General features: G+C 37.7%; 1 protein-coding gene across 1 annotated transcript; it reads left to right on the forward strand.

The window, feature by feature from the left end:
• Window positions 1–2,477: 2,477 nt before the first annotated feature.
• On the forward strand, window positions 2,478–24,641 carry DAW1 (dynein assembly factor with WD repeats 1; the record flags this gene model as incomplete). Its single annotated transcript, XM_082003328.1, has 13 exons — window positions 2,478–2,517; window positions 3,783–3,855; window positions 6,570–6,711; window positions 9,990–10,048; window positions 10,701–10,823; window positions 12,389–12,488; window positions 15,078–15,185; window positions 16,220–16,326; window positions 19,481–19,583; window positions 19,980–20,094; window positions 21,753–21,829; window positions 23,790–23,952; window positions 24,607–24,641. The coding sequence occupies 13 exons, from the start codon at window positions 2,478–2,480 to the stop codon at window positions 24,639–24,641; spliced, it is 1,245 nt and encodes a 414-aa protein (XP_081859454.1).
• Window positions 24,642–27,710: the final 3,069 nt, after the last annotated feature.

The raw sequence follows: 27,710 nt of genomic DNA on the forward strand, positions 1-27,710 counted from the left end.
TATTTTGCAGACAGGCCTCTCCTGGGTGGCACTGTGTGAAAAACTTCACCTCAGCATAGTGTTAGCTCTTTGTCCTCCGCTCGGGCAGTCAGCATTTTTTTCTAGTTACTCTATAGGAATAGGGCAAACAATGCCATTATGCCAGTGCCTCTTTGGGACAGTCTGGACAGTAGGCACAGAGGTAAGAGGGGTTGACTTCTGTCGTGACTCCGCTGCTCCTGAATCTTCTGCTTACAGAAGCATGGAAAGGAGGTGAGAGCTGAGGCCTGGTTTAATTTATCATCTTCGAGTGCCATTATTGCCTCTTAATCCCAGGTGATGACAAGCTGTGAGGCATGCATGTTCCAGTGGAGACTTACAGCAAGAAAGTGAGGAGAGACTGTACTGAACCCCTGCGTGCTGACATCATGGAGCTCTGCAGCCTTTCCACTTCCCTCTCCCCTGTTTAGACTGGGGCTGCATTTTCTCTTTCTGTGTCTCATGAAAAGCAAACAAAAAAAAAAGGTTGTTGCCATATGATATGCAAAACTTTGAAAAAATGATTGCTGAGGATATTGCAATAATTGATTCAATGATGCAAATACAATCCTGAAGTACAGAATTAAAGAGATGCTTACTATATGTTATAGCTGAACTGCAGATACTCCTCATTTATGCTGTACAGAAGTATCAAGCCTTTAAAATTGACTTAAGAAATTAAATGTAGCACTTCTATTTGGTGTTAAGTAATACTGAAGGCACCGGAAAGGCTGCATGAATATGTGTTTATGAAGAACAAAGAAGGTGTTAATGTAGGAAGCAGTGTCCATGCCATGTTTATTGTTAACGTCACTCGAGTTAAAAGAACAGAAAAATATTTATATTCTGAAATTATAATCTGGGTGGATACATATTATGCTGAAGAAATACAAAAAGCCGTTAAAAAACCGGAGACCACCAAGACCAGACGTTATTCAAAAAGTTATTGTTGAATAGGGTTGGGCCAAGTAAGTCAATTCAGTTGGAAATCTGTTTGGATTATTTGTTTTCAATAAAAGTATTTCTTATCTGCCTCAAGACTTTCCACATACAAATAAGACAAAAGATTTAAACAAACAAATGGGAATGAAAAACCGAGAGACCACTTTGTCCCCCAGTTATGTCCCAAAGTAAATCTGGAATTAGCCATTGTATTTTACTTCCTGGCTTTCAAAAACCAAAGGACTGTCTTCAAAGTGAAGCTGTAGGGAGCCATATGGGTGTTTTTGGAAAAGTCACGTTTTGTTAAACACTGACCGGGACCATCTTTTGTCGAATCTTTATCAACAGTGTGGGCTATGAGGAGATTTACTAAATGAAAATGTGTTCACTGCTTCCCTCTGTTGATGCTCTACTGTCATTTCTGCATAAAGCTTAACTCAATTTTTTACTTCTATTAATACATTACCTTTCAATGATTCTGTGTTGGTTATCTTTTTTCAAATATAATGTATTTTTTCTCCTGTTTTCAATGAAATATTATTTTCATACTCAGGTAACTGTCATGAGTTTCTCTCTAAAAAATCAAGCCGATTTTGTTGTTTGTTTTTTTTTTTTAAATCTTTGCCCATGTTTCTCAGTCATTAAGTGACTATTTGATTTTCAAATAGATTTCATATGTCATGCCATTGCTTGTGGCTCTTTAGCACTCCGAATTTTGTAATTTTTTAGTGCACTTTAGCCTTTGAAGATCTGATACTTTCCTTTCTATGTCATATATTAGAAGTCCTTGCAGCTCTGTATGAATTACGTAGTGTGAGCAGTTCTAGCCAATGGCATTCAGGGTGGTCAAATTGAGCTGACTGTGAAAACTGCAGAAACGCCTTGCAATACTAAGTGAAAGGTCAGTAAAAGGCAGATAAAATTCAGCAGGAATAATTATAAATTTATGCATCTGGGAGAAAGCAAACCTGAGTTTGTATAAATAGGGACAGGCTTCTAGCTGGCTATTACTACTCTGGTAACTTCTTGCAGTTGCAAGGGAGAGTTCTGCTGAAAGAAAGTAACAGTAAAAAGCCATGAACATTAAGAATTCATAAAAAAGACTTGAGAGTAGGAAACAAAACAGTGCTATGCTGCCATGCAAGCTCATAGTGGCCTGCTCCATCATGGTGGGCCTTGGCTGCGCAACCGGGGCACGTCTTCGTCCTGCGCCAGTTGCAGAGACACCTGGGCTGGCAGTCAGCTCTCCGGCACCGGGCTCCCTGCTGCGCCAGCCGTGTGGATGCTAAACGCCAGGCCCAGGGCCTTGAAGAGGCACCGCCACGCCTGACGCAGCCGCCTCGGCCCCAGGGCACACCAGGCGTTTAGCCGTGACGGGCGGCCGCACACGGTCGACCCGCCGCGCCTCGCGGCCCTTCCCGCCCGGAGCCGGGGCGGGCGGGGGCGTGCGCATGCGCGCAGGCGCTGTTTGGGCGTTGCTATGGGAGCGGGCCGGAGCCCGGGGCCGGCGGCAGAGGATGAGGCTGAGGCGGCTGCTGCTGCGCTACTACCCGCCGGGTGCGGAGCGGAGCGGCGCGGGGCGCGGGAAGGCCGGGCCGCTTCCCTGCCCTGTCAGGGCTGTGCCGGCTCGGCGGGGCTGGGGCCGCGCGTGGGGACTGCCGCTGGGCGTGTGGCGGGCGCTCCTGTCAGGGATGCGCGGGGTGGCGGAGGGCCTTCTCCTGTAATGGAGACTGTCCTCGCCTCTGTCATGGGCTAGGACTGGAGTTAGCGGATGGATCGCGCACCTGCAGCTGGGTTGACTTCAGGTGCGGGTATTTTGGCACTAGGGTTGGTTGAGAGGCTTCCAGGTGGAAACAGCTCATCGCCTGGAGCTGTAATTAATGACTTATTGTGAAATAAGGCAGTCTTAACCACATCGCGGTAAGGAGTTTAAAAAGTCAAAAGCGACATTGGTTGGCACCAAAAAATGTATATGTGTTATCAAAAGGCCTGTTAAGCAAAACTTTTCGCATTTCTTATTTTTCCTTTCTTTGTTTTGTGACTTTTCTGAGCAGAACCATGCTTTCAAAAGCAACCCTGTCTTCATCATTTATGATGAACTCAGTCAGGAGACTTAATTTTAAGAAGTGAAACAAGATGGAGATGGCCAGCTCAGGAAGTGTGTTGTAATAACAGATCTTTCTTTCAAATTAAATATTTTTTTATGGACTTGGTAAAATGCAAAATGACATTCATCTAAATTATTCTTTCCCACAGAAAACCAAGGAGCAGCATAACTGTTTTAACAACTGTTTCAAAACAGGAAGCAATGCGGTTAAACATTTTAATAATTCAGCTCAGTAGAAGGAGCAGAGGTGCCAGAGCATACCTAGAAATGGAAAGCATGTTATGATTTTCTATATGTTACTGCACACAGGCCTTTGCAAACACTGAAATAAATATAACCTGTTTTGTAAAACATGTTTTCCAGGCTTCTTGGAACACCAAACTAGAGCAAGTGTCTTCAGGACAGCTTCTTTGAAAATAGAGCTGGTGAAATCATGCAAAAAGTTGTTGGGGAAGAAAAGAGCTTGTTCATTTCCAGAATAGAAAATAGCTCATAAATAATAATGCTTAATATCTTTTATCTTATAAAAACATCAGAGTTATTTATCACCCTGCTAACTCTCAGCAAGAACAGCCAACCTCTTCTAGTTTCAAGCACTGGAAGTAGGTCTGCTGAAGCCAGTGGAGCAGTAAAAGTGGAAGCACTGCAGTCTACAGTGCGTGTTATAAAATCCCTGACATCTAATTAAGATCTTTTTATCTTTTTTTTTTAAAAGGAATTATTCTGGAATATGTACAAGGTGGTGAGCCAAAGACCAGATCTATAGATTTACTTGACCTTAGACCTGAGTAAGTATATTGTAATTTCAGATAACAGTACTCTCTGCTGTTTTATAGCATGCTCATATACAACTCTCTTTGATTGTTTTAAACATAATTGAGGTCAGCTATATCCTTGTTCACTAAAACACATGCACAGAAAAGAAAATAACACAGTCAAATCATTCTCCAACTATTTTAAATACAGAATCTTGCATTCCAGCTGATTATTACCATCATGCTTTTCTGTTCAGAGGTAAAGCTTCTTTTTGCTTATAGAGTTATGATTATCAAGATGCCTGTACAAAGCCAGCAGAAATATACAGTGCTTAGCGTTGTAATGTTGTGATGACAGTTAGTTCTTAGGTCCTGTAATAGTATTTCTGGTTTTCAGAATGTTTTAACTCAGCCCCCAGTTACATTGGTTTAAGTGACGTCTGTTGAAACCACTGAAAATCACAGACATCAGTTCAGATCTCTCCTCATAATTAATATTCATAACAACCAGAGGTAAGATGGCATAAGATAGGCAAGTTAGTTATTTCCTCCCATATGTTTGTGTGGAGAAACTAAGCATCTGCTGCTGTTGCAAGTAATGGAAATTTTCTGGATTCTTTTGTTGTGAACCTAGTTGCAGTTGGGTTCTTTGAAAGAACAAGATTGCATAATGTGATTTTTCTAGTCTCCTACAGATGAAAGAAATTGCAGGATCTTCATGTATCTAAAAATCAGGGATTGGCCTAATTGAAGAATAAAAATACAGTGTATTTCAAAGTCAAGTTTATATTTAAGTTTGACAGGATATCTTTAGATAAGATAGAAGGCAGATGTGACTTCATGAGGAAACAAGTGATACTTGCTATGTGGAGGACAATCCTCATCACATCTGGCTCTGGTTTTCAGACAGTTGGAAGGCACCAATCTGAAACTCTCATGTCTTCCTTGTGAGGAATAGGATGAATTTGTTGTAATGACAATGTTGACTTAGCAAGTTACTATGCTGAATTAGCTTTAATACTGCTATGTGTAATTTATGCACCAGTGCTTGCGAGGTTATTTGACTGGCTATTTTCTGCCTTTGGTGACAGAATATAATGGTGTGTCACAGAATCAGAGAATCGTTTTAGGTTGGAAGGGACTTCTTGAGACCATCTAGAGCAGGGTCAGCTAGAGCAAGTTGACCAGGACCATGTGTAGTTGGGTTCTGAGTATCTCCTGGATGGAGACTCCATAACCTCTCTGTGAAACCTCTTCCAGTGTTTGACCACCCTCACAGCAAAAAAAGTATATTTTTGTGTTCAGATTTAATTTCTTGGTTTTTTGTTTTGGGTTTTTTGTTTTTCATTTGTGCTCATTGGCTCTTGTCCTCTCAGTGGGCAATACTGAGAAAAGTCTGGCTCCCTCTACTTCATTCCCTCCCATCAGCTCTTTGTACACATACAAAGTATGGAACACTTCACGAATTTGCATGTCATATCTAGCAGAACTTTTTGGCTGACGTCCACACCATGGAAAAATTACCAAGTTTCATACAGCTTTCAAACTATTTTTTCTGCTTTCCTCCAGCTAGCGTCTTCCTTTAGACACTTAAAAGAAAAAATGGAAAGAAATCTGAGCACCTTAATGTGGCTTTGGTCATAGCAGTCAGCCTACGTGCTCTACTCTGCCAGGTCTGATAGGAAGAGCTTCAGAAAGAGGAAAAAAATGCCACCATTAAATAAAGTTGAAGTCCATGGAGTTTATCAAGTAATATGATTGTGTTAATACCAACATTCATACAGAAAAGTCCTTGCATGTGGGCCAAAGTTAGTAGATAATGTAGGCTGCACATGCAAGATGAAAAATCCAAATTTCAAAATTATTAATTTTTGTCTACCCGGAACTGTCCAACTTAGTATTCTGGATAAAACCTAATGAGTTACTTTGTGAAAGTAATAAGTTGTCTGGTGTTACTTCACAGGAGTATAAACACTGAGAGGATATTAATTTATGCGGATGTTTGTTAGTGGCTCCCATTTAGAGGGCTGATACAGAAAATCCCCTGTAGACTGCAATAATTTACATACTAACAGAAATGCTAGGTTCTCTTGCTAGGACTGGTTTTATGTGTATGTTGGTGCTTTGACTGTTTGGTATTGTCAACCCTCAGTTTCCCATGGATGGCCAGGAATCAGCAGTTTATCTGATCGTACAAAAAGGTGATCCAATTCCACATACTAGCGGTGAATCACTTCCTGGGGGCAGTATGGACACCAATAGACTGTGGACCACATTTTGGAAGTTATTATCGTAACCAAGATTCATAGGAACAGGCATAGATTGTGAAGCCACAGACAGAGATAATTTTAACACTTTCCCATATATAATTTATCTTGTTGCTACTTCATGAGTAATTTTAATTTAGATATTTATTCCAAAACTCTCAGTTTTGGAATAAAACTGATTTTTATTCCATGTCTGACCCTCTGTGGAAGCCCTTTGAAAAGGTAAATTTCTTGCCAAGCTAAAATTTTTAAAAGTTAAATCTTACTGAACAACTTTAGTAAGAGAGGGAAGGAAGTATAGAAACCAAGAAAGATTTATCCGTATTTCTTTTAGCCATTACAGAATGCGAAAGACGCATACAATTTCGTCACATCAATTTCTCTGAAAGTAGAAAATATTCTTGCTTTTATAATCATAATTATTGCCACAGGATGAAATCTGGTGTGGTCTTTTTCTTTTTTTTTTTCTCTCATAATTAGCACAGATGCAGTAGCCTTAGTAGAAGAAATTCGAAAAGCAGAACCTCTCACAGCTTCATGCAAAGAACATGTCATACATTTAGTACGAAGATTGCAAGAGAAGCTAGGGGAAAAAGAGGATCACAAGTTCTATCTTTTTAAGGTCAGAGACGTCTTTAAAATAATTTTGGGAGATTTCAGCTGTGATGATGTGAGTATGTTTTTACTGCTGCATATTGTGCCTTGAGAGCAAAATTTGGACTTTATGAACCAATTTCTTATCTCTTTTCAATCACCTCTGCACTGTTTAGAGCGACTGAGTCTGGCAGGGTATGTCTGCCAGGAATTCCCTGAAAAGGCTGGGAAACCCTGTTCCAAGACGCTGTTTACACAGGCTTATGTACAAGGGTGTGTTTTGGATGTAGAGAAACAATTGTCTTATTTGTCAAATAAGACTCTGTGGGCCAGCAACACCCCTAGGTATGTTTAAACAAAACCTGTAAATAGACCCTAAGTAAATTAGCTGCTGGGAAAGGCCCAAAGGTTTTTCATACCGGTGTCTACTTGTTCTTCATTTTGTGAAAATTATGGTTTTTTAATGTATTCTGCTACAAACAATAATACTGGTTGTCATTACTTTCTGCCACTACTATTATGTTTGAATATTGGTAGTTTGATCTTCTGCTTACAGACAGCACTTAAAAAATTATTTTAAATGGGTAAGCTTTTTAAGAACAATGATTAGAGAGATGTTTCAGGGCTTCAAATTCAAGATTCAGTCTGTCAGAAGAAAATAGGTTTAATTGTATTTAATTGTGGAAATAAAAATAAAATTACTTCCAGGGATTGCATGTTGCAATCTGAAATAATTGTTGTATCTTCATTGTGGCAGCAGATGGCAATGTGTAGCTGTTAAAAATTGCTGGTCAGTGTTATGTTATTGATTGTTGCCTTATATTTAGAGGGAAAAGGGAGAAGTTTTGTGTTGGCTTGTTTGGCTAAATAAGTCCCTTACATGTTACTAGATATCACGGGTTCTTTTGAGCAACAGTACACATCTGGGTGAATTCTGCGAAGATCTGTGTATTTAACCTTGAAAACAGAGCTATGTAATAAGGCATCTTAAATTTAAACAGTTTCTGTTCTGTTTTAAGGGATGCTCTCAACTGAGATAATGCCTTGCTTTTCACAAGCTTTTAAAATTGTTTGTTCATCACAGAGACTGACAAATCATCAAATCCTTGTCCAGGTTTCAGTGTAAATAATATATTTGTTCTTTGTTGGTACAGTGCCACGTTTGAGCTTCTGTATTTGGAAATAGTAGAGGCAGGCAAATCCAATCAGTGCTGGCTTATTTCCTTCACTCAAGAGTAGTCAAAAGTGTGCGAAAAGAACTTGTTTTATGTTTCAGTTCAATGTAATGCTTGTAAACAAAACAGGAGTATCAGGTGCTTCTGAGATACTAATAAAATACAAGAGGTGGGTGGGAGTGAGAATTTTTTTTTTTCCAAACAATGTTCGCTGTCTTTGCATTGTTTGAAAATGAGTATTTTTTCCTGTTGCACTGGAGCATAATCTTAAATGAGTGTATAAACCCATATTTTTGTTATTTCCAGTAATTGTGGTGACAGTGGTGTGTTAGGCATCCTGCAGAGAAACAAGCTTTTGTAACAATTTCTCAGGTTTTAAATTATTACATAGAAATGGTATGCCCTAGTGCTTTGCAGATTTTTATCTTAGGGACTGCTGTAGAAGATTTTGCAGAACTGAGGTAAATTTTGTCTTAGTATTGCCTTAGGGTTTGATTATTGTATCATTTGCACAAACAATTCTCGCTGGCTTAGAGTTCTGTTGATGAAGCAACTGCAGCACTGGGCATTGGAAGAACAGAATTAGTCCTGTGATCTGAAATTGAACATAAACCCTTCTCATTTTCCTCCCTTTTTTTTGTAATTGTTAAATATGTTTGCTGTTCAGAGCTGCCTGCATGGAGCCCTAAAAATGTCATGGATCCAACTTCCATAAACTTCCGTAATTATATCTATTCTCATATGCAGATATTTGTATACTGTGTCTGTTTTTAATTAAAAAAAGCGAAGTATTTTTGTCATTTCCACATCTTGATTGCTCATACCCACTGCTGTAGCTGAAAGTGCAACTTGTCTTACTTTCTCTAGAGAACAGAAATTGCTGTTTCTCTAACATAAAATACCTGTTCTGTTTCTCTCTCGCTCAGTCCTTCACTTGACCATGTTATTTCTTTTATATTTTGATCAGTCCCTACTCTTCTGAGTAGAAGATCTCTGACCTCCTTTCATTTTGCTTTTGGAGACAGGCAACTGAGAAAACTAGAGATAAGAACAAAAAGTTGAAGCTCTGGTAATATGTCAGGGATTAAATGGCGTTGCTCATAAATAATTTCTTCTTAATTCTTATACTACAGAGAAGAACCTAGTGGACCACTGCTGTATTTTTAATATCCCTTTACTTCACTGTCAGGAATTGCTGTGATTTCTTAGGTTATGCTTTTATTATGCTTTAGATTTGAGCAGAAGCCAGCTTGTGATAGATGAAAGTTGTTCAAATGCAAACCCTGCTATAGAGTACCCATCTTATTTGAACGCAAACCAGATTATATTTTTTGGCCAGTTCCAAAGTGTCATGGCATGCTGACTTTCACTGGCAGTATCTGAAACCGTTTTCACCTCTGTTTAATAAACCTTATTATGGGTATGCGATAATTTACATGAAGCATATATACTGTCTGATTAAAGGACCTTAGAAGCATTGTTAGAAAAACAGTGACCTCCATAGCCTAGAAAACACAGGCAGACATCAAATTTGAGATTCCCTCTTTGAATTTTGTCTTGATAAGTATCTTTGCTATGGTTCTTGCATGCCTTTTTTGTCATGACCGCATAGGATGTAGATGTAGCTTACTTCTGTTCTTCCTGTTTTTTAAAACAAAATCATATACTAGCTGAAAGTATCCCATAACCTAAAACACTCAAAATAATACTCAATTCAGCTGGATGTCTTGATTCACTATATAGGGCTTAATATTAGTTGGGATTTCTTTCATCATTGATCTCACCAGGCATGATCTCCTCACTCATTTGTTTTTGCCCTTTCAGCTCTGGTCTAGGATTACTTTGCTCGTCTCAGGGAAGGTGGAGAAAAAGCAAACATGGGGGAAAAGACAGTTCAGTCAAGTAAAATACAAATTTGAAACCAATATTATATAATATTTGCAGTGCTAACTTGATGATGCATGGGTGATTTTTTAGTTAGGGATGAATGTATGACAGCTGTAACTGCTAATCTGACACGAGAAGGGGAGAATATTAACTTATTGAATATTTCGAGCAGATGTGGTTTGTTTGGTGTGTTGTTTTTTTTTCATTGCATCGAATGTTTTCTTCTCCCTCCCTTCTATTTCAGGTACTTAGAGCACACGTATTGCCACTGACTAATGTAGCATTTAACAAATCTGGTTCCCGGTAAGTTGTTTTCAAAGTCAAAATACATAATCACTAATCAAAGTTTTGTATTTGTAAATTAAATTGTAAGGGGATTTCAGTGCTCTTGCTGCAAAAAGAATTCAGCTGTGCTGCTTATAAGCAGTATGATTGGGGATTAGATTTCAGGTGTCTGTGAGAGAAACAATAGGAGATGGAAAAAAGTAGCTGGTGAGATTCAATTTATGTAATTTTTTTCTTCCAAGGTGATAGTTTGTTGACAATTACCATATTTCAATAGAAGCACCTCTATGATAATAAAGTGAACGTTACTAAAAGTTAAATTAAGTCTTGACATAAATGCATTTGGGACTTTCACTGTAGTAGAATTTCATGTTAATTGATTTCACTGTGGGCACATACCTAATAATTTTTTCCTTCATGTTTTGAAAGCAGTAGCTTGCTTTTTAGTTTAAATACATTAAAGATTAGAAACCATTTTTTTTAAATGAGGAATATTTAAAAAAAAAGGAAAAAGAACCTCTATGGTCATTAATCTACATTTTTGAAAGGAAGAAGAGATTTAGGGTCTAAGACAGTGCTAACTGAAATCTGAGAAAATAACTCATTTGACTATGCACCAGTACCAGTAAGATACTTACTGTATTCAGAAGTTAATTTCTCTTTGCTTTAGCTTTATCACTGGAAGCTATGACAGAACCTGCAAAGTATGGGATACTGCATCAGGAGAAGAGCTACGTACACTGGAGGGACATGGAAATGTTGTCTACGCAATAGCTTTCAATAATCCCTATGGGTAAATATATTTTCTCTGAGATACATCATAATTGCTTACCATGTTATTTTGCAAACACGGAACTGTTACTCAAACTTTAACATAAAATAGACTACGTAAAATTGAAAGAGTTGAAATTCTGAATTTGTAAAGTTCAACTATAGCTAATCACCATGGGATGACACTGTATATTAGCTATATGAGATACATTCATGCATGTTTTCTGCTATAATTTTTTAAAATGAAATTTAGAATTTCAAAGCATAAATTCCATTAGGTATTCAGTGTCTTGAAAAATACATGCATGAGTCATTTTAATATACTGAAACACAGATTTATTTAAATAATATCTACATGATCAGATTGTTACTCATTCTTTACTATCTAATTGTATATGATGTGAGATATAAGTACTTAAAACAGCTTGTGTTGCTTCAGTTAGGGAGAAAGAACATTTCTGTCATAACAGAAATGGGTTTCTCCATTTAGTGTTACACATTCGTTATTATTTAGGACATGCTTTAGAAGTGTCAGAGCTGTTGAACAAACCACAGGGTGCCACTGTATGAATGTCAGATATGAATCTGTGCTGGTTTTGTTTTCTGCAATAACTGTTTGCCCTCGGTTAGAGTTGCCACTTGTTAGGTGAAGGGAATTACATGTTAGCTAGTGAAGCTTCACTGTCATTTGCTTCCTGAGGAAGCTGTCATGTGTAAATAAACCATTTTGGTCCTCTGCAAAATACAATAAGTTAATTCTTATTTTTATATTGAATCACATTTCTTCTTTCACTATCAGATGTCCTATTTATCAGTTAAGCAATACACAGTTAATGTCAGGAAATAAATGTTAAAGACTCGTTCTTCCACTATTTGGAGCATCATCATTTCCTTCTAATTGAGAAGACTTTACCCAACCTAGAACCTGCTTTAAAGAAACCAATGTATGACAAAAATCCGTGCGAAGACCAATAACTACACTGTAACATAAAAGCAATATATAGTGAGCAAAAATCTGATGAGAAACTTGAGCTACTTTTAAATTAAAAGTTCAGTAAAAAAAGAACTTTTTTTTTTCCCTGCTAATCTTTAGGTTTCGATACAGTGTCCCTTGCTACATTTTCTGGGTATGTCACTTCAGTCTTGCTCTAACTGCAGTTGGTCACAGTGCTTCCACTGACTTCAGTGGGAGTGAAGTTTGACCTCTGAAATTTGGGTAAACTGCTTATAAAAAGAGTTTATAACTGCTGATAAAGAGATGCTATTTGATGAAATGACATAACTTTTAAATATATCTGGAAGAACAGCAGATAACATCGTTCCTAATGTAGGTTAGTCATCAGTTATGAACACTTCTGTGCTGTTAGACAGGCACAGTGGCTGTTTTAGAAACTAATTATGTCTGCTAATTTTTTCCCTTAACGTAAGTTTTGTTTGTGAAATCCTGCTCCAGGATCTTGTAGTGTGGCAGAATGCACCACAATGCACACAAGCTTCGATGCCTGGGTATTGTTTCTGTGAGTTCTACTGTCTTTGAAGTCAGAAATTTCTTTCTAAATAAACATGACAGGATTTTTTTCCATTTAGTGACAAGATTGCCACTGGATCTTTTGATAAAACCTGCAAATTGTGGAGTACGGAAACAGGAAAATGTTATCATACTTTCAGAGGACATAGTGCAGAAATAGTGAGTACTGATGGATGTTTCTTATTCCTTTATGCTTCCACATGCCATCATTGATGGCTGCGGCTTCCAAGTCCCTGTGAGCTGACGTTGGAAGGCGCAGCTGTTCTGCTGCATCTATTCACACATTCAGACATTATGAAGATTTCTGCACTGCAAGAAAAGATAGTCTGACAGTTCTTAATAAATACAATAAAACATAGAGTTTAAAAAGATATTTTATTTTTAGTTTGTTACAATTTCCTTTGCTTACTAAATGTTAAAACATTTTTGAAAAATACCATAAGAATCAGAATTCCCAATTTATTGCACATATTTATTCCTTGATTTGTTTATGTATCCCATTTTTTTCTAGATGTTTTGCATTGCCTTTTGTATTTGCAGAATTAAATACACAAGAACATCATTGCTTGTGTTGCTGTGTTTCACACTAAGATCTGTACTTCATGCACAGGACCGATTTGAACCATAGAAGAATGAATTTCTAAGTGTGTTAACTGAGAGTATGTGGGATGCTGAAATGTCAAAGATATATGAAAACAGTTGAAAAGCTTAAAAACGGTTGGCTTCCTTTCCACTGCACTAGGAGTCTTATTAGCAACAATAGCAAATATCTTGATGCACAGCATTCCAATTTAAAAGATCAGGCAAATCCACTGAAACTGCAGTGAATTTCAATGCAGAATGTATTTTTTAACAAAAATACCTATGCAATCATTATTCAATGAAGCATTTCTGAAATTGTTTCTGGAATAAATTGGAATTTAATCTGTAAATCGCAAGGCTTATAACTAGTGTGAGAACATGGTGGTTTACCTTGGTGGAAGTTGAGGTTGGTTTCAGCGGGTTTTTGATTCTCTAGATACTTTGAAAGTTACCCCTTACCATGGAGAACATGTTTGCTTATTGAGATAGTCTGTAGTGATTTTGCTTCCACAAATCAGTGAGCTAAGTATTTAAAGGCACCTCAATTTCTTCTGTAGGGGTTAGATTAGACCTAAAGTGTTCTAAGCTGTTCTAGCAAGGCATTAGTAGAAGGTAATAGCCAGCAGAAAATGATGAGTTTCTCTGAATGAGACCTGTTTCTAAAAGGCAACCATTATTGCATATGATACACTGGTGGCAAGGGTGTGTCCATAGTTATTCAATATAAAAGAAAAAAAGGAAAAAAAAAAAGAAATGGACATAGTGAAAATGCACCAGTGACATGAGCTACTGTTTTCCTTCTCACATGGCACCTCCTATTCTTTATTCACAGAACAATCATACTGAATAATTACAGAGAATGGGAAGATGACTACATGATTTTTTTAATGTGAAAAATGAATTAAGGAAGTTGTTGAGCTTTTGTTCTTGCTTTTTCATACATATGATGTTTTGGGGACACCCTTGGCAAATGGCCTAGATAATGACACCTGTTAAAAGAATCATGTGAGTGTGCAAAGTGTGTTTGTGGATACACAAAACTGACTGGAGGGTCTTTTGTCCCAAACTGATCGAGTTAGAGAGGAAGCCTACCAAATGATAGTTAGGGAGGACTATCAGTCAGACTGAACAGGAACTGGCAAATCTCAAAGAGATTTTTGAAATAAAGAAGTAGGAAAGCCTGAAAATAAAGTATAAAAGAATCAAGACAATTTATAACAGGGTAGGGGACACTGTAGTCTGGAAGTAGCAGTTGTCAAAACCTGCTTTGGTACTTCCAGAAGTCACCCTGGGCATCACAGTCTGTGCCGAGACCAGTGTGTAGCCTTCCTTTTGGAGACACCATGAGGAGTCTGCATCTGCTTAGTGGACTGTCGGCACAGGATTCAAAAAAAGGCCTCCTTATACCCCTGCTAAGATGTGCACAGGTGAATTTGGATGCCTTGTCTCTGGCATGTGGATCAGCAGATTGTAGGAAGTGGCATGGGTTCAACTAAAGCTGGAGCACTCATGTCTCCTAGGGGAGGTGTGTGCAAATAGGGGGACACATACTCCTAGGAAGGAGGGGTGCACTTGTAACCCACTCATCCTGTGAGAGGGGATGAGTGTGCATGCAAGAGTGTGAAAGTGTGTGTGTGATTAAAACTTCTTGGAGTTAGAGGAGGAGGTTTTGAAGTTTGTAGCTGTCTATTAAGATTACATAAGTTTATCTACTGTATTACAGATACTGATACTTGAATATATAGTTCTCTGACAGTTAACTATGTGCTGTTAATAAATTAACAAACTGCTTCAGTCTTGATTTTGATTAAAACTTTGTGAACTAAATAATTTCTCCCTGTGACACAAAATGAAGCACCTAAATAGTGATTTTTAATCCAGGCTCAGAAAACAATACAGGAAATCTTTCAGTAAGTATTTTTAATGCATTGCCATTACAAAGCACCCAATTACTCCGTTTGATCTGAGTAGTCATCCAGAGCTGTGTGATAAGGATTTGTTGCTCTTCTAGTTAACTGTTGGATGAACTCTGCATTTTTTTGTGTATGCCATAAAATACTAAGCCAGACTTTTGTTTAAAAATATTAATCCTGACCAATTGTTTTGAGAAAATGTATATAAATACTCTTCTTTTCTTCTTTTTCCATCCAATGTTTCTTGCTACAGGTGTGTTTATCATTTAATCTTCAGAGCACATTTGTGGCAACGGGAAGCATGGATACCACTGCCAAATTATGGGATATAGAGAAAGGAGAAGAAATAGTCACTTTAAGTGTATGTTTGTCTGCCTTGTATTTTTAAAGGTGTTCCTTGCTTTCTTAGTTTTCTGAGATAAATAACAGTATCACTGTTACAACAGTTCATAACTTGCAGAGTTTCTGTTACCAGGTGGTCCCACAGTGACTGCAGTTACAAAGCAGGTTAAAAAAACTGGAAGGGAATGATAAAGATATAAGAAAGTATTTTTACAAATAGGACTTCTTATAAAATACCATTTCAGTGACATTCCTGCTATAGATCAGAATGCCTTCCATTGCTCATTAAGACATACTGCTATACCGTAATTTATGACCTACTCTGCATTAACATAAAGTAACTCTGAGAACATTAATGTCAGACTGTACATCTGTATGGATCTTCTTCCTGTAAACATCATCAGAGGACAGCCATCCAACTACCTCTAGATTGTGATGTCTCTTTGCTCTATGTGACTTGCTGGGATTCCACAGGTTGAGATTGGCCTGTGCTGTTTCAATGCATTTCTTGCACAAATCCTAAATAACAGGTAGTACATAAGCTTCCTTTGGTATATGTTGCCTGTAGAGTGGGGAAGGCATTTTCTCCTCCTTGACTTTCTCTTCCTCAGAGCCCTGAGCAAAGCAAAGAGCAGTGGAACGTGTGAACCTTTCGCTTATAGGCATGCTTATATTCATTTTTCCAAGCCTCTCCACCAACACCAACAACAAGCTGTACTGTAGTTTGCTGTAAATGAATCATCTGATTTCAGTATGTATTGGTCAACAAATGTGATTCTGTTAAATCAAATACAGAAAAATATGCTCTGATGACATCACTGGACAGTTGCTCACTGCTTAAATGATGTGCCTGATTTTTTGCAGTTCTTGGGATATTGACTATTCCACAGTCCAGTAGATCTGTCAAAATTGTGATATACTGGACAAGACAGTAAATAATATATTGAAGGGTTATAGAGGGGTTATGCTGCTGAAAAAAATCTGCATATTAAACTACATTAATGGAAAATTCATAATTTGCATTCTCTTACTCTTTTTTTAAAATTCTCTCAGGGGCACTCAGCAGAAATTATTGCGTTGTCTTTCAACACCACTGGAGACAGGATTATCACTGGCTCCTTTGACCATACAGTAGCAGTGTGGGATGTTGGCACTGGCAGGTACTAAAGTACTAATAAATACCATTTTACATTGCATGTTTTAATGACAAGTGAAAGAGAAAATGTTGAGCTACAAATTACAGACCTTGTATTTTTACTGCATTTAGAGTATGCGTTCCTTCATCCTATGATTTATTACTCCTGTTCCATTTGTTTTTCTGAAAAGGAATGCTCCTCACAAAATACTTTCGTGTATGTTTTTTGTTCTAAATTTCCATCTTATTTGCACTGAGGAGGCAGACAGAATGGACAGATCCTGTGTTTGTTGCTGATGAATTCTCCAAACAGGAAAATATTTTATCAGCATGGAGACTCATAGTTGGAAAGGTGTCTAGAATTTCTAGACGGAACAGACTGTTTAAGTAGAAAGAATATTATGTCATAGAAAATTAGTCTGATCACATTGTCTTTATAAACCATAGAGGGTCTGTTTCCCTTCTCACAGTCCTTTATGTCAGTATAAATTTATAAGGAGGAGAAAAATTGGCCCCTCTGACTGCAGAGAACAAAATGTCTTGATTAAGATGCCAACAAATAATAATGTAGTAGCTAAACATGAACTTCTTGTATTATCCTGACAAATCCACTTGTTTTTTCAACTGGAAACTCAGTATAAGTAGAAAAATAAAATGCTTGCCCTGATTACTGAAAAAGCGATTTATGAAGATAACAATTCTATTATGTTTTCAGAGGTCATGTCTGTCATCTTTTTGTGAGAGCAAGGGCAATATCTCTGAAATTTATATATAAAAGGAAAGTGTATAGCTTCAAAATTAGGATAATCATGTGATTTAAGAAATAACATACACATAGTACATCATTTAAGGCTTGATCCTGTAAGCTTTGAGATTAAACTGCTGGTGCTGAGTAATGCTTGGCATCTAAATACTTAGGAGGCACCCATTCAGCAAATCGGACCTTTGGATTCAACTTCATTCAGCCTGCAAATATTTTTGTTTGAAAACAGCTGCTTCTTCCAGCTTCTTGTCTGAGCCTGCAGTAAAGTCAAAGTCTTGGGATTTTCATGTTCCGTTCTTTTTCTAAGAAAGGAATGTGGATTTCCCATCAAGGTCAATACCGGGAAGTGGAATACGAAGGAGAAAATTCTCATTTAAACATTGACAGCTCTGGTAATCTGCTAGTGGGCAATATAATTGTGCCAGGGCCAGCATTCAGCCTTTTAGGTGGCAGTTGGGCATGTATACATTTAGTAATAATGAAAAGTTGCGGTCAGAAAGACTGTGAGCAAGTCATACTCTTCTGTATGCGGGTTCAGGAAGATTTGCAAAAATCCTGTAGGTGAGGTTGTGTGTGCCTGTCTTTCACCATATGAAATACACGAGAAACACTGCTTTCCAAATTTGAGTTTGAACTTGAAGTTTCTTTTAATCTTGCTGGCTGACTCTGATGAGTGCCTGTGTTCTTCAGTTTTATTCTGGGTAGGTATCCAGAGGGGTAAGTATCCCTACCCCTGAGGGGAGCTGATGCAGGGACAAGAAATATGGAGAAGGTTCAAGATTTTCTTTATAAAATGTTAAAATGAAAAAAAAAAGGGGGTGAGGGGAACATGCTTTTGTAAAACAGGTCTGTATTCCATCACTAATTTCTCCATGGCAGATACAGTCAGCTATAATTTGGTTGAAGGCTTCTTCAGAACTTCATTTGACAAATCAACAGCCTGTAACTGGGGTCAGGAGTGTTGGACACCAGGATGCTGAGAGACAGTTTCTTCTTATTTGCAATTATAGTGCAAATATTAGAGCATCCATATATTAAATTTCACTGGAAACTGAAGGCAAAAGAAGTATTATCATGACTGAAGCAGATTTTTTTTTTAATTTTTCTTTTTAAAATAATTTAAATGAAAAGTTTTTATAGCATTTCACAAGCCTGTTTTCTGGGTTCTTTCTAATAGTGTATCTGATCGATAGTGGTTTCTGAGAGATGTGCCACATGTTGCTATTTATTCTATTTATTGATCAAATACTTATGTTGAAGCTTGAAACCTGGATTGCCTTTACAAAACTTGGAAATTAAAACTTTTAAATTTTTAATTAAAACTTTTTCATTATTAGGTATTTTGGGTATTAGGTATTACAATAACAGTAGTCTTGATGGCCAAATAATATGTTCACAAAATTGAGAAGTTTTCCACTGTTGTTTTCTGCTTGTTGATTTTTGTTTTGCTGTAAAAACATCTACACAATTACAATAGTGCAGGCCTCACATTGTTAGAAAGTAAAAGTAGTTATTTGATAAAATTACATGAGTATAATCATTAGTTTTTGTTATCATAAACAAAGAGAAAATTCAGTTGCTCAAGAGATTTGCTTTGCTGTTCATTTAACACATACATTAATTTAGCTACCCTTATGTAGCTTGTGAATAAAAATATTTCAGTCACTCAAACTCATTTAGTTGTTTTTCATAGTCTTTTGTTTATTCATTAGTTAAAGCAGTTTTCTATTAATGATACAATGATATTAGCATTGTGATAATAATCTAGTTTACTAATCTTTTAATATATATCTCTCAATTAATCTTTTTTAGGATTTGTTGCCTTATAGGCCATTAATTCATGGGAAGCAATAATGGCTAATTGTACCCTCTCTACTGAGCTAAAGCTGAAGAATTTAATGGAACTAGTATTGCCTGTCTTGTGCAGCAAGAAGTTTAGGATTAATGAGGATTAGAAATCATATTTCAGTTTGGCCATCATTTGCCTGTTCCTTGGAAACATGCTCACATTAAATACCTGATTAAGTTTCCTCTGATCTTCAGTGGATTTTATGAAAGTTTTAGATTATATGGAGTTTTAAAGGTGTACTGTTTACAGTTTGTTGAAGTAGGATAATGGGAGAGTAATGTGGAAAAACTTTGGCGCTGGGAAGTCATCACATTTCAGTGGAAATACATTCATTACAATATTTTTGAAAAAGAAGGGACAACTTTACCATTTTATTCTTTACTGCCCCTCTGTCTCAAAGGAAAAAATTGAATTGATGTAGTACTAGAATGCTAAATGAGCTGTACCACTCAATTGCTTTAATGGTGAAGACTTGACAAACTTAGCTATAACATTTTATAAACTTACTTATTATTTATATGTGTATATCGAAATATACACTAAAAATATAAATTCTCTTTTTTGTAGGATGCTACACACTTTAATAGGTCACAGAGGAGAGATTAGCAGTGCACAGTTCAACTGGGACTGTTCTCTCATTGTCACTGGATCAATGGACAAAACATGCATGGTAAGAAAGTTGAGTATGTACTGAATACAGCTACTTGATGTATAAAAATGTATCTTTTGTAAATGGAAGAGCATTTTTTTAAACTAGTACATGTAATTCATTAAAGAATTTACAACTAAATGCAATACCTATAAGCTTATTCATTTCAGTGAAGACCAGTTAAATAATAATATATATTTTAAGGCTCGTTTAATCAATACACTGAAATAAAAAATATACAGGACTTCACTAAACTGACTAAACAGTGGCTCTTTATTGATATATATCCAAGTTTCATGTTAATATATTGTCAAATGTCAGAAAGGGCCTATACATGTTGCTTTATGGATCAACTAGATATCTATCGAGTAAATTAGTCAAAATAAGCAAAGAAGTTACCCTCACTTATCTGTGCAGCTGTGGAATGCTATGACTGGGACACATATAGCAACTTTAACAGGTCACAGTGATGAAATATTGGATGTATGCTTTGATTATGCTGGCCAGCGTATTGCAACTGCCTCCGCTGATGGTAAGTGAAGTGACTGGAACTGCTATAAGAATTGCAATAGTAGCATACAAACACTTTGTCCTTTTCCTTTGGTTTTGCTTTGAATGAAAGAGGAGTATCATGATTCAAAACTATAGATCAAGCAGTGTTTGCTGCATTGCAGAAAGTTTGGCATTAAATTTAAGAAGTTTTTGTCATGGTTTAGCCCCAGCCGGCAACTATGCACCACGCAGCCGCTCGCTCACTCCCCCACGGTGGGACGGGGGAGAGAATTGGAAGAGTAAAAGTGAGGAAACGCATGGTTTGAGATAAAGACAGTTTAATAAGTAAAGCAAAAGCCGCGCACGCAAGCAAAGCAAAACAAGGAATTTGTTCACCACTCCCCATGGGCAGGCAGGTGTTCAGCCATCTCCAGGGAAGCAGGGCTCCATCACACGTAATGGTTTCTTGGGAAGACAGACGCCATAACTCCGAACGTCCCTCCACCCCTTCCTTCTTCTTTGTCCCAGCTTTATATACTGAGCATGACGTTATATGGTAGGGAATATCTCTTTGGCCAGCCTGGGTCAGCTGTCCCAGCTGTGTCCCCTCCCAGCTTCCTGTGCACCCCCAGCCTGCTCGCTGCAGGCCAGCACGAGAAGCTGGACTGTCCTTGAGTACTTAGCAACAACTCAAAACATCAGCACCTTATCAACATTTTCTCATCCCAAATCCAAAACATAGCCTCATGCTAGCTTCTATGAAGAAAATTAACTCTACCCTGGCTGAAACCAGGACAGTTTTCCCTAGTGAAAATTTTCTTAGTTTTCCCATTTTAATCAACTCAACATGCCTTTCTCCTTTAACTTCAGACTTGCAGAGAAACATTTCACTTGTGGCTGGAAATGTATTTTAAATGTTTATGTAAGTAGCTTTTGAGTGAAGTTTGATTTGGGTGGCTCAAATTTAGGCTTAAATGAAACAGGTAGTTGGAATTTTAATGGTAGATTTGCTACTAGGCTTTCCAAATGCACAGCAAGAGAATACACAATAAAGAGTTAGTGAAAGAAGCAATTTTGTTTTGTTATTGGTATACAGCAGGTTTGCATGCTTATTATTTTTTTAGGAATCACAATAAACCTTCACAGTGTTATATTATAGCGCATAATGACAATACCATATTCTTTTTACATACTTAAGTGTTTTGCATTGCATTGCACTTTCAGAAACGGGGTACCAGACTGGATGGGGGGCACTATTTGGATCTGATCTGCTGTAGTTGCTAAATTAAGATATAAGACAATGCAAACATTTTCCTGAAATGTAATCAATAGCTTATAAAATAAAATAAATATCTGAAATATAACAAAAGCCTTCTAAATATATTGTACATGTATTCTGAAAATATTGCACATGCATTCTGAAATTAGAGACTTCAGTGGTCCATGTTCTACGTGGACATTTTTATTCACATTTTAGAAGTTTTCCAGTAGAAATCATTAAGAAGTCAACCTTTTCCAACCAGGTCACAGATCCTTCCTGATATACTTTATGGCTGGGAGAAACTGTGTTAAGATTGTCTTCTATTTCCTTTGAAATTAAAGCTGAGGATGAGGTCCTTCTGACCTTATTAAAATGTTCTTATTGAAATGCATGCTTAAGCATAACAATCACAAATGGCTCCTAATCTACTACAACAGGATCAGCAAGAGTCTATAATGCAGAAACAAAAAAGTGCATTGCAAAGCTAGAAGGTCATGGAGGTGAAATTTCAAAGGTAAGTTGTTTATGGTTTGCACGTTTTCTTATTTGATTACATGTGACATCCAATCCACCAGTTACTCTGTAACACAGGAACACTGTTAAAGAATGAGGTGGTAAAGATTGAGAGGTCTGGCTAAGAAGTTATCTTTACTAAAAGGACAAAGCTATCAGTCAATGATTGTTTCGAACTCCCCATTTCTGAGCTAAGACAATACTGGGTGTGCTACTCCTATAGGGTCCACCAAAAGCCATCTCTCCATATTGTCATGTTATTTACTGTTTGATTCCTTAGAATTGTGGCAGTTAGAAAGCTACTTAAGAAGTCCATCCCTCCCAGGGATGGATAGTTGGCTTAGTTAACATTGAAATGATTGTTTTTCCTTACCTCTTTCCCTTTTTCTGAAGCAGTATATAGGTTAGGTCTCCACAATCACTTGGCAGAGAACAGGGGGAGCAGAGTGAGACGCTGTCCAAATGTTCTCTCACTATGATCATAGTTAATAGAGCTTCTGTCTGACCTGTCCTAAATTGTACTTGTGTTATTACACCCTTGGAGTCCCCAGATTCTCTGACAAAATAAGCACTGGTTTTTTAGTCTTTTGATGACATCTTAAAGCTATTGCCTCTGAGGCTTCTACCATCACCCTTATTCCTTGCTTCTACTAGATCTGCTCCTCTTTACTCTTTTTCATTTCTCTGCACACCCAATTTGTGAAACGGAACAGAACAAAATACTTTCTGTAACAAAATACATGGAGAGTCTTATTTTCAAAAGTGCATAAGGGACTTGGAAGTATAAAGTCCATTTCAAAAGTCACTTGTTCATGAGGAGTGTGATCATGTACTTTGCTGGAAGTCTTGTCTGGCTCAATTTTGAATGCCAAAGTTCAGTTCCAAATACATTTAGTTGCTTCCAAAATAGTACATATTTTTCAAACTTTGTTATTTAGTGCTTGCAACTTTTCATTATTCTTTCAAATGGATAGTTTTCACTAGCTTCCAGGCTAGTATGCTAAGTCTGTGCTGCTTTTGTTTGATTTATTTTGTAATTGAAATATTAATATTTTTAAATTAGGTTGGTTCTTAGTGAACAAAACTCATGTGCTTTCCTTGTATTGATCTGGCTATTACAATCACTCTGCTGAGAGGATATTAGGTTCAAAAGGGCTAGTTCTTCCTCACTTAATGTACTCAGTGCAGTATTTCACACTCAGTTTAGATGCACTGAGGAATGCAGTCTGAATACATGCTGACATGTGGATGAGTTATGGATAGCTTCCATCAGGGTCCTTAATGCTGGCATGATTTCTTTACTGGAAGTGAGAATCTGCTCATCCCAGAGGATGTTAAAAAGTCAATCTATTTTTGTAGATGTTCTATGTAGCTGTGATCAGTTGGGAAGGTTATTACTTGGAAATTGGATTTCTGGGGAACAGGCATTTTGCCCTCAGTAATTAAGCAATTTTTCATTGTATATTAAACCTGGTGTTGTCCGGTTAGTGCTATAAAAATATATCTGATTATCTGGAAATGCATGTAATTTTGGCAATGAATGTTTAACAAATATGAAGACATACTACAAAATTAGTTGCCTTCAGTGGAAGTTTTGATATTATGGAGACATAGGTTATTTAATGTAGAACTCTATAATAAATATGTATAAATTTTACATTGGAATAATGATAACATAAAGTTGTTACAGTTGTAGAGCAATTGTGGTTTGGGGGATAATATTCTGACGTCTTGATCCTATAGTAAGGTCATTGTATGTAGATCTTTGTACATACACAAAGTTTTCGGCCACAGAAGTTTGCCAGGGTGACTCTAGTGGAATACTATCCTGAATTTTAGCTGAAAAGCTGAATGCAAGAGTTGCTAGTTTCTGTTTTCACTTTTTAATCATTAAATATGCTTCTTTATCTAGGCATATTGGCTTGGTAAGTAATATAACTCTCTTCTATTTTTCTTTAAAGGTATGTTTCAACCCTAAAGGCAATCGTATACTAACAGCCAGCTCTGATAAAACAGCTCGACTCTGGGATGCTGCTACTGGACACTGCCTTCAGATATTAGAAGGTCACACCGATGAGATATTCTCCTGCGCTTTCAATTACAAAGGCGATATAATCATTACAGGTAACCGATATATTCAATTTTTTTTTCTTTTTGAGAGACATTTTAAATCTTGTTATGGTAAAAACACATTAGAGTCTGAAAAGTGTCCTGGGGACATATCCCAAATGCAGGTACCAGCAGTGACTTAAAATATAGTCAAGAAAAGCTAGAAACTCCCTTTAGAACTGAGACTTAAGTCAATATGGCCAGGAACAAATTTGTATAAAGGCATGGGCATACCCTACCATCTGTCCTATGGGCATGTACTAGCCCCAGACCAGTGACTAAACCATTTTCTCACAATGCATTGCAGTGAGGGAGGTCTGGATGAGCAAAATGCAAAGCTTTTTAAATGGAAGCACACCTTTGGTGCATTTGGCACTACATTCTGTTCAGGTTTCATTCACTTCAGATGAAAAACTGTGGGAGTGGGCAATGTGAACAGAGTATTTGTGATAGCTTTGATCTTTTGACTGAACTACCACAATCTGGGGTACAGGATGATGTCAGCTAAAAATACTGCTGCAGGTCCTGCTGTCTCTGACTAGTCATGGACAGAAAATTTTCTCTGGCTTCTTGGCATTCTAGGTGGATTGTTGATGTTGATGTTAACAAAAATGGGTAAGTTGTGCAATACAGCTAAATGATTGCCTCACAATGTGTTTTTATTACTAGGGAGCAAGGATAACACCTGCAGAATATGGCACTGACTGAAGACAAGGAAAGATCCAGTTTGGTATATGCCTACTTCATGAGTTTCATAGTCAATAAACTCAGTCTTTCAGATCTGTTTTCTTTTACCTTCTTTGTTCAGCTTCAGCTTTGCTGAAGTAGTGATGTTGGACTTTGCTGATGTCTGGTAGATATGGAATCATAGAATCACAGAATAGTAGAAGTTGGAAGGGACTTCTGGAGATTGTCTAGTACAACACCCCCGCTCAAAGCAGTGTCAGCTAAGCAGGCTGCCCAGGACCATGACCAGCCGGTTTTGAACACCTCCAAGGACTGAGACTCGACAGTTTCTGTGGGCAACCTGCTCAGTGTTCGATTACTCTCACAGTAAAATAAAAGGGTTTTTTTCATATGTTTAAATGGAGTATTTTCTTGTACTTCAATTTGTGCATGTTGACTCTTCACTGGATGGTGCCGAGAAGAGTCTGTCTCTGTTAGCTACCTGAAAGAAAGCATGATTAGTGTGAATGAATCCAGCAGGATGGCCCCATTTCTTTGTGTGTAATTTTTTCCTTGTAACTCTTTTAATAAAAAATAGCATTATGATACTCTGAAGCATGAAAGAGGTGTTGTTTTGCACCGGCTCTCAGTACTTTTTTTTTTTTTTTTTTTTTTGGTAATAATGTATTGAGTTAAAAATGACAGTTTCGCTACTTGTAATCCGATATCCCACTTGACATTTCTGGGGAAAACCAGCAACCATTTGTGAACTGCATTGCTATTACCTATTGCATGCATGCTGTAGCTAAACTCCCACTGACCCTCTTTCATACTTGCCCACATCTTTCAATTCATTCCATCCCCTTCTGCTCAGCCTTTGTTCTTCTGTTTTCACCTGAGGTGAAGAAAAAAAAAAAAATGGGGGTGGTGACTCCAACTCTGAATCCTGGCCCAAAGACTATGGCCTGCATGAAGAAACTCTACACACCAAAAATCTGGAGCCCAGGATCAGGACATAAACTGAGGAGTAGACAAGAGAGTCCTGCAAGTCATTTACCACCCTACAATAAACTCTAACCCAGGTTTACATCTTGCCAGCAATCGCCAACAGGCTTCACCTGTGCAGAGCTCTCCCCACCTCCCAGCAGAACTTCTGATACTGCAGCTGCTGTTTGCAGGGGAGCAGCAAAGGGGTAGAGTTGCCTGGTCTTCTCCATCAGTCTTGGAAGAAGGATGAAGAAGCAGAGTATAGGATTGAACTGTGTGTGGTGACTGAGGGAAGAAAGGAAGTGTACAGCCAGAGAATAACCTTGAAGGTATCTTGTTTGTATTGTATATCTCTGGGTGGTTATGGACTTGACTTCTAAGCGTTGTTAAATTTAACAGGCAGTTACTAGTGCTGGTGTGTTCTGAGTGGTTGCCAGCGTCCTTGTCTGTAAATGAAGAAACAAAAGTGCCTGTTGTCACTCGACAAAGATCCTGGTTGTTCCAAGTAGTGTCGTACTGTGGGAGAACTAAGCAGTGTGCTGCAGATCATTTAAAATTAAACTTTTACCAGTAGGCAAAGTGGCTGATATTAACATTACAGCAATGCTTGTGGTGTTTCCTGTTACCTTGTGTAAAAACTTACGATACCAAAAGACTATCTCGGTAATCCATAATTGAAAGGGGCAGGAAGGGCAGTGCAGTTCTGTGTTACTTTAGAATTGCCTAGTGTTCTTAGTTTGCACCTGTAATTAGAGTGACATGGGTGATTTCTGCTTAACAAAAATGGAGGAAAATTAGTGTAATGAAATGTGCACAAATACTGATAAATAGTTAAAAACTGGAATTTGATTTGCTGTGAAACCATCACAAAGTGAAAAATTCTTTGGGCTGACATTAGGAAGTAGATTTTTTTTTTTTTTTTTTTTTTGCTTAATCTTTCAGAATGAGTTATGTTCTGTTGCCTTTTCCTTTATGATTCTTCCTCTTACGCTATGCTAGTGATTCCGTGAATCAAACATTTGTAATAGCTTTTTGGCTTTGACCTCTTGTCCTATTTTTATGCAAAATTATGAGTTTGGGTTTCATAGACCTAGGCATTGGACTGGGAGGCCATCTGGGCTCCATTTCTGGCTCTCCCTTGATTCACTGGGTGAGTAGCATTGCTTTTCAGGCCAAGTTATCCAGGTTTCCTGCTCAAATATGAAATACTTTCACATCTGGTGTGAGTCACTGCACTGCTGAAAAGTGTGTTGACTTGGCGCCTCATAAGAACTCCTATAGTACTTGAGGTACCATCATGTGAATGGTTTGATGTTAGGCTCTCTGCACCTTGGTTTACCCATATGTAGATTTAATAAATTGAAGAGATCTGCATTAGAAGTGCATCGTATAGATGTATCATCCTGAAACCATTCTGTGATGGATCCCTTTCTCTAATTCCACTTCAGTCCCCACAACCAAAATAGCAGATGAGTGTGCTCTAACTCTATTGTCTGGTGCCTTTCTAATCTTATCAAAGCATTTGGCTTCTACATACCTTGCACTCTCCATGTTGCCGCTGTAATCACCGAGTGGTTGGAGCGGGATGTGGCTTTCAACATTCTCCTGAAATGCTGGCAAGCTTGGTTCACTGTGCCCCTGTTGACAAGGGCTACCTCAGGAGGCTCCTGAAGTGTGCTTTAGTAAGGACTGTCACAGTGGCAGTCAGACGTGCTGTATCGTTTCTGCCCTTTAGACCTCTGAATCCTTCCAGTATATACCTCCGTGAATATACAAGTTTCTTCTTCCAGGAAAGAAGCCTTTAGCTTGTCTCATGTAGCTTCCCCAGGACAGAACATTCGTTTTGCAAGACAAGGATGAGGATTTCCATGCAAGCATATGATGTGTGCTTGGACTCTTGATGTATGTTTTTCGCATCTTTTGCGATTCAAATTATTTTCTGAATGGGTGAGGATAATAAATGCCACTTTTAAAACATGAGTGGGTATGAGTATTGTGAGAATTTAGTTTTTGGCTCCTGTGTGGTCACTTGCATTTCCTGGGTAGTTAGTGAAAGGATATGAAATATATCCTGCTTGGTTATATTTTCCAGTTTGCTGCACTTCACTGTCTAATTTTCA

This window comes from Phaethon aethereus, assembly GCF_964289735.1.
Source record: "Phaethon aethereus genome assembly, chromosome: 9".
Taxonomy (NCBI): domain Eukaryota; kingdom Metazoa; phylum Chordata; class Aves; order Phaethontiformes; family Phaethontidae; genus Phaethon; species Phaethon aethereus.